The 16343-nt window shown below is 37.4% G+C and overlaps 2 protein-coding genes across 2 annotated transcripts; both read right to left on the bottom strand.

Moving 5' to 3' along the window:
- Positions 1 to 545: 545 nt before the first annotated feature.
- LOC113070073 (carboxypeptidase D-like) lies at positions 546 to 11126 on the bottom strand. The gene is made up of 21 exons (XM_026243238.1): positions 10397 to 11126; positions 9427 to 9629; positions 9196 to 9338; positions 8959 to 9125; positions 8550 to 8881; positions 7714 to 7905; positions 7456 to 7638; positions 7285 to 7367; positions 7023 to 7113; positions 6210 to 6355; positions 5945 to 6114; positions 5583 to 5858; positions 5157 to 5352; positions 4784 to 4922; positions 4565 to 4696; positions 2869 to 2964; positions 2696 to 2757; positions 2465 to 2596; positions 2174 to 2359; positions 1411 to 1507; positions 546 to 877 (listed from the first exon to the last, which is right to left on the bottom strand). Exons 1-21 carry the CDS (start codon positions 11017 to 11019, stop codon positions 666 to 668), a joined length of 3861 nt encoding a protein of 1286 aa, XP_026099023.1. The 5' UTR covers positions 11020 to 11126; the 3' UTR covers positions 546 to 665.
- A 665-nt stretch (positions 11127 to 11791) lies between these two features.
- LOC113070074 (beta-crystallin A1-like) lies at positions 11792 to 15604 on the bottom strand. The gene is made up of 6 exons (XM_026243239.1): positions 15493 to 15604; positions 15022 to 15094; positions 13962 to 14080; positions 13732 to 13873; positions 12680 to 12822; positions 11792 to 12498 (listed from the first exon to the last, which is right to left on the bottom strand). Exons 2-6 carry the CDS (start codon positions 15064 to 15066, stop codon positions 12351 to 12353), a joined length of 597 nt encoding a protein of 198 aa, XP_026099024.1. The 5' UTR covers positions 15067 to 15094; positions 15493 to 15604; the 3' UTR covers positions 11792 to 12350.
- Positions 15605 to 16343: the final 739 nt, after the last annotated feature.

The raw sequence follows: 16343 nt of genomic DNA, 5'->3' as shown, positions 1-16343 counted from the left end.
ACAGTATTTTAATTACATCAGAACTAATTAAATTATAGAAAAATATGAGTAACCCTTACCTTACTTTTCAGGGGAAAGTAATTAAAGTAAAGAAGTTAATGCATTCGTGTGGATTACCAATATGAATGCTGCCCAGGTTATCAGTTTAATATGTTGCTATGGTGTTTGCAAAAAAAAAAAAAAAAAAAACCTGAATTAAGTCTCTAACATTCACCAGACAGGCAAAAACCTTTTTACACAACATGAGCCGGACAAAATTTCTTATGTCTGGTCACTTACAAAAGTAATAGCACCCCTTAAGTGCTAAGTGCTCTACTCTATGGATAACAATAATACTTTGCTCAGCTATTAGATAACATTATTCCTCACCCCATTCTTTAATTTTTTGGTCAAATGTCTAAGTGCTTTACTGCCACCCGCTGTTCATCCAATGCACTACACATTTGAACCTGAACTAGCTGTGCATCCACCACTAGCAACAATCTTGGCAAATAAGCTAAATATATACCTTCTTGGTTAATGCATGTGAGGTTAAGGAGAACAAATCTTACAAAACACACCTTTTATTACACATTAAGAGAGCTGCATCTGTTGTTCACAAAGTTATTTGACGTACTGTGAATAAAGACAATGACATTTTATTCTTGAACACAGTGACCGTACATTCAGTGCCCCTCCACAAGGAAAGGGTCCTCTTCATCCTCGCTCTCATCTGGAAACTCCTGTTGCAAGGGTGACTTCTCTGAAGCGATTGCTTCCATTCGGAGGACATCCCTTTTTTGATGCAACCAACGAAGCCCGTCTTGTAGGCGGCTGAACATGGCAGAGCGAAGGTGCCAGATGAGGAGAGCGCAGATCAAGATGCTCATCAGAGAGGCTAGACGAGGATAAAGAATTTCAGGGCAGTTTATTAATAATACAGGTCATCAACTCGTTTTACTATTGACAAGAAACAATTATTGAAATAATCATAATTTAAACCACAATGTATTTTTTTTACAAAGATTTAAAGATGAGGTTTAATATGGATACTTGAATGTAAATTAGAACATATTTGGTATTTAATGGACTCTTATCACATTTCACGCTTTTCTGAGAAGCAGAAGTCTACAGTGATGAACGGAAACTATAACAAATATTTTGTATTTTCATTGCCTTCATTTGCTATAAGGCTGCTTTGACTTTCTAAAAGATGAAGAAAAAAAAAATTGTATTAGAAACAGTATTAACTAGGTTTATATAATTTAATGTCAGTTTAGGAAAACACAAATGTACATTAAAATAAAAATTTTGATTGACATTAGTTACTATAGAAATGCATCACAGCCTGTGAAAATGATCTAATTTAGTAAATTCTAAGATCTTTTGACCACTGAAAAAAAAAAGAAAAGAAAAAAGGAGTTTTAATACCTGTTGTAATGACAAACACAGCCTGATTGAGGCGAGCCCGGTCTGCTGTAAAGTCGATCACAATGGGCCCAGTCACTCTATCTGAGAATATGTGCACCTAAAACCACAGAGAGGACAAGAACATTAGTAGAAGGAGTGTAATTTCACCACCTGCTGGACAGAAGCAGAGTGATCAGCTCAGCCTGATGAAGTAAAAGTGAAAAAAGTGACGTGACATTTAGCCAAGTATGGTGACCCATACTCAGAATTTGTGCTCTGCATTTAACCCATCCGAAGTGCACACACACAGAGCAGTGAACACACACACACTGTGAACACACACCCGGAGCAGTGGGCAGCCATTTATGCTGCGGCGCCCGGGGAGCAGTTGCGGATTCAATGCCTTGCTCAAGGGCACCTCAGTCGTGGTATTGAAGGTGGAGAGAGAGCTGTTCATGCACTACCCCCACCCACAATTCCTGCCGGCCCGAGACTAGAACTCACAACCCTTCGATTGGGAGTTCAACCCTCTAACCATTAGGCCACGACTTCCTTAAAGGGCTTTTATTATGTACATTACCGTTCAAAGGTTTGGGATTGGTAAGCTTTTTAAAACGTTTTAAAGTGCTCAAAATATTATTGTAAAATAATAACAATAAAATATATTAAAATATGCATATGAAATCAGCTGACAAACTTTTGAATGGTATTGCATTAATTTACCTTACAGTTTTATTATTCCAACATCAGCCCTGATAACAGCGGTGAGTAAACTAGAACCTGCCTGCTGGAGCTCTTGGCGATATCCATGGGCCTGAACCAGCAGCTGATGTGTGCCTGGAGCCAGGAGAGTGTTGAAGTGACCCTGACTGTCTGCATGAACATTCATAGAGCCGTTCACCACAACAACAGCATCCGACACCGGACGGCCTTTACTGTCCCTCACAACTCCACTCAGCCCTCTGTGAACCTTCATTCATTCACCAGGAGTTAAACTTGAATTCAAATGAGTTTAAGTTGTCTGGAAATATGGTTATTCTGAGAAGATGGAAAAGGTAGTTCAAAACGTGTCCACCTCTATCAGCATGCGGAAAAGAGGCAGTCTGTTCTCCATCCACAGCGAGAAGAGCTGAGCTTCTGATGGGAACGTACAACAGCCAGTGTACACCGTGATTTCAGGGCAATGGCCCACGTTCAAACTAAAGTCCTGAAAGAAAATACAAATGTTGCTCTTTAAGACATAAATTGGAATATGCAGAAAGGTTCGATTTGAAGTTACACTGGAGGAGATCCAAAACATCTGTACCTTCATGCTGCCAGTGTGAGATCTGAAATCCGCACCCTGAAGGACACCTCCTGGCATTCCTGCTGTTGAGTTTTAGCCAAATCACAAAGAATGAGATGATGATTCCAAGATTATATTTAATTATAGCAGTAGTTTTTCTTTAATCTTTGAATCTGAAAGTCTTTCAAAAATACCTGACTTTTTAGTACACTTCTGTTTGCCCAAGTGCATTAAAGGATGACTGCTGGCATACAAGGAGGCCAAATATCGTAAGGTCTCCTCATTTTGTGCTGTGGAGTCAAATAAAATCCTCTATGATTTGCTTAAAAGCTGCGATCACACTAGACTTTGAGCATGTGAAATTTCTGAAAAACACGGCATCATTTGTGAAATGAGGTTACACTCAGCAGCATCTTTTTAAACACCAAATCAAACATACAATCTACTCCACTCTCCTGCAGTTTTAAAGGGGTCATATGATGTTGAAAAAAACAAACAAACATTATTTTGTATATTTGGTGAAATGAAATTGTGTTTATGCGGTTTAAAAAGTAAAAAAAAAAATAAACATTTTCCATATGCTAAAACATTTTCCATATGCTAAACATCCTCTTTGCCCTTCCTTCTGAAATGCACAGATTTTTACAAAGCTCATTGGTCTGAAAGTGCCTGATTGGTCAGCTATCCAGTGCGTTGTGATTAGCCGAATACCTCAAGCGTGTGTAACCTTAACACTGTGATTCCGCGTCCTGGTGTTCTAACAAATAATGCTACCTATCAGTTTATATTACCATCACTGTATTTATCCTACTGTGTGGGCAGGCTTAGGGCTGGGATTTCATAGAATCAGGGATTTTGCTTTCGAATTATGCTACCATCTGTTTTAATGGGAGGTAGAAAAATCTGACAGGGTAGCACAAATCAGAACATGAGACAAATTAAACCCATTACAAACAAGGCATTTGTTGCATCTAGTGGGGATATAATTATGGATTAATAATGACTTTATACCCATTGCATTGAACTATTCTGGAATAGTGTTGTAAATGCAACTAAACCACTGATTTCTAGTTGTGTCCTCTTTTGGAAGGCCAAATTAAGTTTCGCGATGTGGATGTTAACTTTTATATATAAAAAAAATATGTCTTTGGGTTTAAGACTTTAGTCTTTGCAACTTTAGGGATCTTATCCATTCACGAACAGCTTGTAACACTCCAAAGAGACAGAAAACTTGAAATTGCATCATATGACTCCTTTAAATTAGTGTTCTTTTAATTCAGCTACGAGGTGATATATTGGTCAAAGGTTACAAATTCACAGGTTCAGCATTAACATGCTTATGAACAGAAGTCAACAGAACAAAAAGTGTAGCGTGACCACCCCTTAATATGAAAAGTCAAAATGTGCGGTCATTTTGGCAAATTTGGGCAAACTTTTTGCAGACATAATGGTCCACTGCCAATTTAGCTCACACAGAGGTCACATTTGAAGCAAGCAGCTTTACATTTGCCAGTGCAGCAAAGCCATATCATTAAACTGAACCGGTTGCCAAATCTATGTGGACAAATCTTTTGCCCTCACTCCAAATTCCCATTCGTGTGGATTCCTATTGAAATGGCTGGATTCCATCTACGAAAAGTCACCAAACAACAGTAAATATGACCACAACAGTTGCCAAAATGAGCCGTCAAAAGTGCCATGTCACATTTTTTCCACTGGCCAGATGAAAAGAAGACCAATCACTCAAGCACAAACTATGCAGGATCATGCAGGAGTTTAATACTTAAAGTTAGACCCCCCCGCAAAAATAAATAATTAAATAAAAGAATGGGTAATATTAATGAGAGATATAGATATATATATATATATATATATAATGCTGTTGGTTACCATGCTGATTAGGTCTGTCATAGGGGTACGTAGCCAGAAGAAAGCCTCCCTCTAGCACTATTGAGAGAGAGAAAGTCCCCCCAGAAATCAAATCCATCACTGCACGCGTCTCTGGCTGTGCGGATGCGTTTCCTAAGTATAAATACAAACTTTATGTTTACTCCTACCAGAGCATTGAAGTGTTCAATCACATGATTTCATTGCAGTGTGTTGACAAACCATAAAAGAAATCCGTGTCCAGGTCTGTGCCATGAGCGTTGTTGTACCCCACACTGGATGAGCACAATCCCTCTTGTGCCTTCTCTCTACCATCAGGGTTCACACACGGGAGAATCAGTATTCTGCTCCTGTCAATCAGCTAAGAAGAAAGAAACAAAAACTGTATTAATGACAGATACACAAACTAGGATCTCTAATCCCAGTGAGCTGGCCATTTAAACAGGATGACAAATGCACTCCAGGCCCACCAGATGTAGGCAGCATAGCACATATCCTTCACAGTGAGAGGAGAGTAATATCAGAATGTAAAATGATAGGCCAGTTTTTTATGTGCTTTCTGTTTGGGTTTATTGAGAGTTTTTGTAAAGCTTGCCTTGGTGATGGTGGGGTTCCTGCCGTAGTTGAGGCAGAGAAAAGAAGCAAATTCGAGCAGCAACTCTGGACCTACTGCCGCATTACCATGGACTCCAGCCAGAAAACGGATCTTGGGTTCAGCAGGTTGAGGGAACTTCAATTTGCCAGCAATCTCAAGAGCCCAGATAGTTCTAAACTCAGTGCTTTGACCCAAACTGACCCCAGGAAGAATGAGGAGGGGGGGGGGGGACAAACAACAACAATTGAAGATTCAGATCATCATTTACTTTCCAACTTAACAAGCCAATAAATACCCATGATCTACGTACATTAAGATGTTTGAACTAGAGGTTTTAGATAGTTACTTAAGTCAAAACATCTCAAATCTTTGATCCTTAGCAAGCAGCACTAATCAATGGATAGAGATATTTTCAGGATTACATGCCTGTATAGCCGTGTGATGTGAGGGAAGTTGACGGTCAATCCACGCAGGAACTCTGAGCGTTCCTTGTAGGTTCGGTACTGCAAGGTCTGAGCAGGGATAAGGCTGCGGACCAACTGATCCAACTCACCAGGAGCTAAAAGCCATTCCACCAGTTTCCCAAAGTCCTTCTGTTCTCCTTCCTCTACAAATGGCTGCAATGTATCTCTGTTCAGCTTGAAGTCCACTGGCTCCACCCGAGTCTTCAACACATGGACAGATACCGACACTGGAGTATAACTGTGGATCGATCACAGGAAATGTAATGGCGGACCCATTTTACAAATGGCATTCTGTTAGTTTGTCCATTTCTTGCGAGGCCTTACCCTGAAGTGGATGCAGTGATCTGGTAAGAACCAGGAGCCAGAGGTCTCCAGTACTGACCCGTGCTGCTGGTGTGGACATGATGGCCTGAGCCTTCCACCATGACTGTGGCATTAGCAATGCCTTTGCCGGACTGACCATCAGTGACCACACCACTTACAAAAAAATGAACCTGACATGCATACATCACACAAACCATGCAAAGGTTTAATTGGAATAGCTCACCCAAAAAGACTAATGTCTTGGTCATGATCCAAAATAAACCACCTGTTGTATAAAGTGCAAAAGCGCTCCGTGATTCTTCTCCCAGTATTCGGAGAGCAACTTCTCTGGTGGAAGCAGTTCACAGCTCAGACCGATGTCAACGGCTAAAGTGTCTGTGCTGTGATATGCCCAAGTCAGCATATCAGTTCCTACATCATGAAAAAACAGTGTCGATTTTCATGTGAAGCAGTATACTCTAGAAATATGTACTAACGAATAAACAAGACAAACAAATCTAGTAATAAAAATAAATAAAAATCCCTCAAAAAGATTTTTAAAGAAACTAACAAATTTTTATCCAGCAAAGTGTCCAAAGTGACATTAAAGAGATTCATAAGGTTACAAAAGATCAATTTCCAAAAAATGTTGTCCTTTTGAACTTTCCATTTGAAGAATACTAAAAAAAAAAGCCTATCATGGTTTCCACAAAAATATTAAACAGCACAACCATTCAACATAGATGATAATAAAAATAAAAATAAAAGTTTCTTGAGCACCAAAATCAACATATTTCTATGATGTGACTGAGGACTTGAGTAATGGCTGATGAAAATTAAGCTTAGCCATCACAGGTATAAATTACATTTATGAGTATAACAAAAAGGGCAACAGTTGTTTTAAAATTGTAATTTCACAATATTACTATTTTACTGTATTTAACAAATATATGCAGCCTTGGTTAGCATAAGTGATTTTCTTTCGATAACAACTACTACTTCTACCAATAATAATCTTACTGACCCCAGAAGTTTAAATTGTAAATAAGGCAAGTTCTGATCTAATTTTCACTTAAATCTGATCATGCTTTAGTCTGACCGGTGGCTACTGGACGATGGTGCTTGGTGCCTTTTCTCTCTCTGGTTCTTGGCACATCACAGGCCTGAGGCTCTTGAAAAGCCTGAGATTTCTGGAATGAAGTGACAACAGTACTGAACAATTTGAGAAAGGCTTGTGATGCAAGCATTAAAGAAAACAATGATCTAGATTCTACACGTTTTCTGCAGATGATTTAGTCAGTTAAAATGTCACAGATGTTACACAATTCATGATGTATACACAGCACATACAATATGCGTACCACATGATAGGTTTCTGCAACTGATTTAAACATGTCCTCATCAACGGAGTCAAGGGAACTCGGGTACACAACTCCCCTGAACCCTAGAGAATAACAGTAGCAGTTCAGTTTTATTTAAAAAAAAAAAAAACAGATGAACATCATAAGACAAATACAAACCACTTTCTGTACCTCCACGTATACTTGCAGTCAGCACAAAGAAATGGGCCTTGATCCAGTTTATCACTGCTTCAGTTTCTGCTTGAACAGTATTTGCCGATCTTGACTCTTTAGGAAAATTTGCATTCAGGTCAACTTGGTGACTGTTATCATGTCCAATATTGCTAAGGTCTCCTGAGACCCGTTTCTTGAAAACTACGGGAAGAAAATGAGGGTAAATACAGAAGACAAGGATGAAACTACTCACCAATATACAGTATCTGCTTGTACCTTTTAGCGCTAATTCATACCCGTCTGGGTTCATGGAAGGCATGATGTGAATTATTGTGCTTTTGACCAGACGTGTGACCAGTGGATCTTCACCATAACTGCGGCACAAGTACTCAACCAGGTTTAGGAGAATCGCACGACCAATAAACTCATTTCCATGCAGGTTACCCAAAAACATGACCTCTGGTTTGCCTGGTTGAAGTAAAGAGGTAATCACTAGAAACATATGTATACACACACACACACAGTACAGACCAAAAGTTTGGACACACCTTCTGATTCAAAGAGTTTTCTTTATTTTCATGACTATGAAAATTGTAGAGTCACACTGAAGGCATCAATGTCTATTTGACCAAGAAGGAGAGTGATGGGGTGCTGCACCAGATGAGCTGGCCTCCACAGTCACTGGACCTGAACCCAATCGAGATGGTTTAGGGGTGAGCTGGACCGCAGACAGAAGGCAAAAGGGCCAACAAACGCTAAGCATCTCTCGGGGAACTCCTTCAAGACTGTTGGAAGACCATTTCAGGTGACTACCTCTTGAAGCTCATCAAGAGAATGCCAAGAGTGTGCAAAGCAGTAATCAAAACAAAAGGTGGCTACTTTGAAGAACCTAGAATATGACATATTCAGTTGTTTCACACTTTTTTGTTATGTATATAATTCCATATATAATTCCACGTGTGTTAATTCATAGTTTTGATGCCTTCAGTGTGAATCTACAATTTTCAAAGTCATGAAAATAAAGAAAACTCTTTGAATGAGAAGGTGTGTCCAAACTTTATATACATGTATAAAAAGTGTGTGTAAATGTATGTGACCATACACAATTGCACCTTGCTGATCAACACCAGGATTGGTGGATATCTCCATCACATAAAGATTCCTGCCCTGCACTGATCGTCCAGCAGATTTCAGGTAAGTGATGGAAGGAAAGACAACACTAAGCAGTTGCAAGAACACCTCCATTTCATCATAACTATGATGTTGGAAATCCAAAGTATGGATTAGAGACTTTGAGATGGGAGGCCCAGGTGTGCTCAGATGGTCATTGGTTATTGGTTGATCTAGCAATAACATCTCCTCTGCAGGCTTCTCAAGAGTGAAGTTTAAAAGTGTGGCTTTGCCTTCAATCACGGGCACATTCTTGACAGTACTTGAAAAATATCTGAAGGAAACATGAAAAATTCCATTAATCTGGACCCATTTCATGTCATTATTATTTATGCATCTACTAATAATCACCCAGGTGAGCAAGCGGTGATTTCATATCTTCCAGGCAGCAGCAGGCGATAATAATCACCAAATATCCAGGTTGTGATGTTGTGATCCGTTCCAGAAACTGCGATTGTTGCATTTGGGAGACCAAAGCCTGAGCTGGTCATTACGAAACCTCGCACACCGATATGAGCCTAAAACAGAAAGGAAATTAGGTTTGTTAGACCATTCATGGGACTACAGAAAACATTCAAGTTAACTCACTTGATGGATGTAGGCAAGAAGGGCCTCCTTGTTTTTGGTCCACTCTATGGAAAGCTGAGAAGCTGGTGGATACTTGCAGCAGTTCAATCCAAAAGTGACTTCAAAACAGTTCCCTTTGAAGTAGTTGTAGTTCTGCATCCCCCCTGTGCACACACAGGAAACCAAATCACAGCTCAGTGGATTTCCAATGGAGTACAAGAAGTGTTTTTAATATCAAACCGTTTGTGATACCATGTCCAAAGCTGTTGTTTGGATCATCAGGACAGTCAGGATTGTTCATCTTCATTATGGGGTGGTTCTCGGTGTAGGTGTGTGTTAAATGGCGAAACAGAGCATCATCTGTTGTCAGCCCTGAGGCTGCATTGGAACGGTCATCATTGAAGGGGTAGGTGGCCTTCATGGAGCCCCCACGTAGACTGCCAGATAAGACAAACCTTGAAAAGACGACACAGAGAAAACAAGCATGGCAGGGAACACTTCTTGAGAAAAGTTGACTTGTGAAAATCTCAAATCAGAACATTATACAACTGAATAATATAGTATAAAAGGTTACATAGTCAATTTCTCCATTAAAAAACAAAAAAACAAAACAAAAAAGCAGTTAACTCCAATATAAAGTTATGCTCATTTTGTGTCTGGATCAATGGTTTCTAAAATAATTTATATCAATTTTGATATTTTGGAGTGCATACAGTGTTTGTAATGCAGTTCTAAATACTTGATATTAAAAGGTTTTAAGATTTTGAAAGAGCTTTTAATTTTATATTTTCATCTTAATTTTAGTTAGATATTAAACCAATTTTGTGTGTTTTTATCATTCATTATTTGTTTATTTATTACTGTTTAGGTAGATTTAATCCTTTTCCGATTAGTTTGTATGAATTCCCAGTTAGTAAATTTAGTGCTTCAACAATATTATTTTAGTTAGTTGCCAAGGCAATTTCTTTTAACATCATATAGACCTCATACATTTATTTTTATTAAAACTGAAAAACATGAATATGTCAACGTGGCTTAAAATGTAGAATAAAATATTTCATAAATTATTTTTATTTGTTAAAGCAAAGTCAGTGTGACAAAAAAAAAACATTTCAGAGAGAGAGAGAGAGAGAGAGAGAGAGAGAGAGAGAGAGAGAGAGAGAGAGAGAGAGAGAGAGAGAGAGAGAGAGAGAGAGAGAGAGATACACACACAAAAACATACTTTTTCTCAAGAATCCATTGCATGACAGCTGTGACCTCCGGTATGTCTTCTGAAGTCTTACTGAAGGACTCATCCCGGTCTGGGAAACTCTTATCGAGGTCGTGATGTTTGGTGTTCTCGCGGTCCGCGCTTCTTCCGGTGCAGTCCCCCTCCACCGCGCGCTCAAAGCCGTCCGGATTCATGCTGGCCATTATATAGATGTCAGTCCGGTTCACCAGCTCGGTTACTCTCACATCACGGCCAAACTGAGTCAACAGGTACTCGATCAGATACACTAGCAGCTGCCTTGATAAAGCTTCGTCCCCGTGGATGTTACCCACATACTTGAACCTCGGTTTGCCCGGTATGTCCGCAGTCGGACTCGTTGTTATTCTCGTGACCCAAAGCTCCCTTCCCTCGACAGACTTTCCGATGCTCGAAAGGCTGCAAATATGCGCGTATTTTTGAGAAAACCGATGAAGACGATCGGTCATGTCAGCGTAGTTGTAATATCCTTTGTATGATTCTTCATAAACTTTGCCGGGGCGTCTCAAACAGAGTATCTGAAGCGGAACTATTAAAATGAGCCACAAAATACTCATTATGTGTGTGTGACGATAGTAGCTTTCAAACAGTAGTGACATTTAAAATATTTATATATATTTTGTTTTATCGTTAGTTGCCTTTTTGTTGAGCCATCATGAATTGTTCTTCACTGGTCTGTCAAGGAGCAGGTTAAACGCTTTGAATCAAAATTAGGGACACTAATAGATTCCACTTGGTATAATTAGTATAAAATTGATTTGCAGTGGGTCAAACCAAAACCTGGATTAAACCACTGCTTTGTTAAGGGGTGGTTATCAATTTTCCGTACAATTTTCAAGATTAAGTTATATATAGTATATCAAGATCATCAAGATTAATTAAAATATATATATATACATGTAGGCTATAATGTAAAATGAGCCCAAAGACTCACTCCCTAAAATATAAAGGCAACTATATTGTTGTAAAAAAAAAAAAAAAAAGTAAATGTACTGTAAGGAGTACATTGTTAAACTTGTTTATATGAACACTGTAATAAAAAAATAATTATTAAATTATTATCTGGAGAATGTTTATACACACACTTATATTAATGCATTATGGAAATTTTTAGACATATTTTTCCTACAAAAAATACACATGGGGGATGCTTATAGAAACAACAAATGAAAACTGTCTTTCCTATCCTTTTTTTGTATATGGGATCTTTTCCATTGATCATATTTACAGTAATTTTGCAATGTTGCATCTGAAAGGATGTTGATAAAGTAGCATCTGAAAGTACATTTAGTGAGGCCCGTCTGATGCCATGTGGAAACGGTACAAAAGGCTGTCCTTGTTATGTTTTAACATATATTCTGAGACATTTCATCTTTTCATTTCAAATTTTAATGTTAAACAATTCATTTCACATTTTCTGAAAATGACTGATGAGATGTGAGAGTTCAATGTTTGTTCTAATGTTCACTGAAGGCCAGGAAAGATCCACACACCACAGTCAGCTGATATCAATTATTCTGTATTTTTTATGTGTCTTGAGATGTTAGGCTCATGTTCTTTATTCATCAAATAGGATACAGAAGCTGACAATGAAAACCGCATTAGCTATGATCATGATGATCAAGTCATGATGAAAGAAGAGCAATACTCCCGCTTCTCACCGCACCACGTCCGTTCAGCTGGACTTTTTCTTCTGCTTTTTTTTTCTCATCGTTCCTGCCGTCAATAGTTTGTCTTTCTTTCCTCGTGTAGTTGATAAAAACATGCTGTGAACTTGTTAAATTAGTGTAGCACCAGTATACCAGCCTGCCGTCTGGATCAACAAACCATCTCGCATGGCTGGGAGCGGAAGGAGGGAGGAAGTGGAAGTTTGAAGGGCTCAGAAGGAGGGAGAAGGGAGGGAAGGGAGGAAGGACACGGCTGGTTCCTCTCATTGCTGGATCCTACGGATAGACTGGATCTGAGGGGTCTGAGCATGGCAACCGTACTCCCTGTAGTGCCTGTACTCGCCTCCATGGCAGTCACACTCCATAATGTACTGGTAGCCACGATAACCAGGATACTGGTAGCATACCCAGCTAGAGAAATAAAGACGAGATGTTATAATGGAGGCCAAGTGGAGCATTTGATATCTCAAACGTTGATGAATGCAGTGATGAATAAAGTGATGCCAGCCTTTTTTCAGATACAGGTAAAGCCATGTTTAACGCTAAAAAACCGATCAGGTGATTAAAATCCATTCTGGGCAATCGTACTTACGCTCCACTCATGACTTTGATGGAGCCGACCTCGTTGCTGCACCATCCCATAGCCTGCAGGGAGGGGTAGTCATTGCACACCTCCCACTGCCTTCCAGTCATGTTATCACACTCGAAAAGTGTCATACGGCAATCACTGTGCACCTGTTTCAGAATGGAGAAAGAAAGATATACAACTTGTTGAATGCTCTGTTGAGCAAAATTCTGATTCAAGGAAACGATTACCTTTAATTAAACTGACGCTGTCTCACAGGATGTTGAATTGGAACGGATGAAATTGCAAATGTAAATTGAATTTACTGCAGTGTAACAGTCACACAAATTCATTTTGAATTAGTCAAACACAACAAAATGGACAAGATCCTGCATTCTAGGAAATGAGCCATAAAATTACCATGAAAATAAAATTTTAAATCGATCATAAATTGACCATAAAAATCTATGTTTTATATCTTCTATAAATTTTACCTTTCTATCTCTTAAATAATCATATAAATCTTAAATCATATAAAAAAGATACATTTACTAAATATTTTTATTTATTTAGTGCTTTTTTAATAAATATTTTAGATTAATATTTCTAATGTTGTCATTACCCTTTGTGTGTATAATAACAAATGTAAATGATAATAAATAAATAAGATTATATATATATATATATATATATATATATATATATATATATATATATATATGATTATTTATAGCTTTTTATCAAATATTTTGGACTTATTTTTGTAGTATTTCTTATTATACACCTTTGTGTATGATAGCATTTTAATGTAAATTATGCAAATATATAAATAAATAAAGGTCGTTTTTCAGACATTGATTATTAATATTTTATATAAATTATATTTATATTTTATTATTTATTTATTTTTAAACAAATATTTTAGTTATTTATTTACTATAGCTCAATTCAAATTCAGTTTATTCTCAATTCAGTTTAATGCCATGTATCTACAGTACAACTATGACAAAAAAGTAAATGTGTTGAGAAAAGTGTCGATCAGAGAGTCTGTTGGTGGGTGTATTTTGTGTCTCACTCACAGCAGAATAGATGGGGCGGAAGGACATCAACCTCTCAATGCGATAGGCATTGCTGCCACTCCAGGCCTCCCAGCAAGGGTAATCTCCCTTCTCCAGGATGAACTGCTGGCCATTGAAGGTGGAGTGCTCAAAACCTACCCAGCTAGAGTCAGAAGAAACGATTAGGAGATGGGGCTGGAAAGAGGAAGAGAGATTTACTCAGGTAATCAATGATGCTTGCTTTTACTCACACGCCACACTCCACCTTCAGGGAGCGGACGGTCTCCATCCCGTACTCCATGATGTTCTGGCAGCAAGCGGTGAATTCACAACGCCTGCCCTGGAAATGCTCCTGATCATAGACAGTAATCTGAAAAATGAAGAAATGTGTAAATATACACAAATATCCAGGAGCGTAGCCATCTTTTCAGAAGTAATGGGGACAGAAATGTAGTAATACTTTTTTTTATTGGCAAGTTTTATTTTTCTTCTTATTTATTTTAATTGGCAAAGAAATCAAATACACTGAAGGACAATTATCAATCATTTATATTGTATAATATTTTCATTTTTTTTTTTTTTTTACATTTTCCTAATGACAATTTTAGGATTTGTGTTGTGTTACTACTATACTTTTTTTTTAGTCATTTTTATCACAGAATAAGGCTGAATAGATTATATACTGTAATAAATGCAATGTCAAGTAGCACTGCATTATTCATATACTTCATTAATTACCTGGATATAACTTGAAAAACCCTTGAAAACCTCTATGTGAACACATTTCCCCAAAATAAAAGTGTGAGGGACAAATTTACCTGTTATTTACGTTTTAATAATGATTTAATGAAATACCAATTTAGTTTGTTCCAAATAGTTTTAAATTATTTAACATAATTTATACTTGTGATATCAAAGCTGAATTTTTAGCAGTGTCACATGATCCTTCAGAAATCATTCTAATATTCTAATTTGGTGCTCAATTATTATAGATGCTCAAATATTAATAATTATTTTGATAATTGCTGAAAACAATGCTGAAAACAGTTTTTGCTCTTTAATATTTTTGTGGAAAGTGAGATTATTTATTAATGGCAGTGTTGACTGCTGGAAATTCAGCATTGATATCACAGGAATAAATTACAGTTTGAAATATATTCAAATAGAAAACAGTTGTTTTAAATTGTAATAATCTTTCACACTATTATAGTTTTTTACAGCATTTTTTATCAAATAAATGTAGTATTGGTGAACATAAGGGACAATATTTTTTTTTATTAATTAAAAAATAAAATTTAAAAATGACTGTACCTTCCATGGTCCCATGGGCATTGACATAGGGTTTGTCAGAGCCATTGTTTCAGATATCTCAGCGCTGACTGACCTGCATGCAAGGAATCAGACATCATCAGAAGAGCTCGTCACTGTATAACATCCTAAAAATGACATACATTATGAACAATTTTCATAAATTTCTACTTTCACTTTCTTGTCCTACTGTGAAAAAAAAACAGTGATTTTTTTTTTCCATAACATTCTTTGTGCGACAAGCCTGAACAATTGTTGGATAAATTAAACAGAGAGGCTTATATCACTGTCTAATGCTCATCAGGTCTGCAAATGAAAACAGTCTTGCTCAAATCATAATTATCTCTTCTTCCATGCTTATAATTAGCATGTCTGATTGTATCAGTGGATCGTTGTTTGATTTATCATTCTGTATTTTAATGCTTGTTATATCTGGTTTAAAGTTGGCAGAGGTGCAGGGTTTACCAGACTTACCCAACAGAATGAGCTGTTTGCGTTGAGGGGAATCCACCACGCGGTCTCCTGCTCAGGCATCTGTGGGGCTATTTATACAGACGCCGCTTCAATGGGGCTCCCTGATTCACAGACCCTGGCTGCTGTCAGCATTTTGCTTTGGATGCCTTTTGTTTCTGACCTCAACTGTAGTCCTTTCTTTCCTCTGCACGCTCTTTACAATGAACTGATCTCCACCAATGAGCGGCCATTGAGCGGTCATGTTCCACTACCTAACTTTTACACTAGAAAGGTAGCAATGCATTCTAATATCTGATTTTAGGTCAATTTATGTGCATCATATAAAAGGTTATATACTATAACTTGAGATTTTCATTTCAGGCCTATCAAATTTTAAATTGAAGATGTCTTTGCGACAGTATTTGTTTTTTTTTTACAGACTTTATAAGGAAAGAAATTATAATCCATATTGCACTGAAATATATTTTAGGTGACACTGGACCACAAAACCAGTCTTAGGTTGTTGGGGAATATTTGTAGATATAGCCAAAATACATTGTATGGGGCAAAATTAAAGATTTTTCTTTTATGACAAAAATCACTAGGATATTAAGTAAAGATCATGTTCCATGAAGATATTTTGTAAATTTCGTACTGTAAACATATTCAAACTAAATTTTTGATTAGTAATATGCATTGCTAACTTCATTTGGACAACTTTAAAGTTGATTTTCTCAATATTTAGATTTTAATTTTGCACCCTCAGATTCCAGATTTTCAAATAGTTGCCAAATATTGTCCTATCCTAACAAACCATAAATCAATGGAAAGCTTATTTATCCAGAAAAATTGACCCTAATGACTGGTTTTGT

Source organism: Carassius auratus, unplaced genomic scaffold (genome assembly GCF_003368295.1).
Source record: "Carassius auratus strain Wakin unplaced genomic scaffold, ASM336829v1 scaf_tig00002951, whole genome shotgun sequence".
In the NCBI taxonomy this organism is placed as follows: domain Eukaryota; kingdom Metazoa; phylum Chordata; class Actinopteri; order Cypriniformes; family Cyprinidae; genus Carassius; species Carassius auratus.
This window is presented reverse-complemented; position numbering and strand designations above follow the sequence as displayed.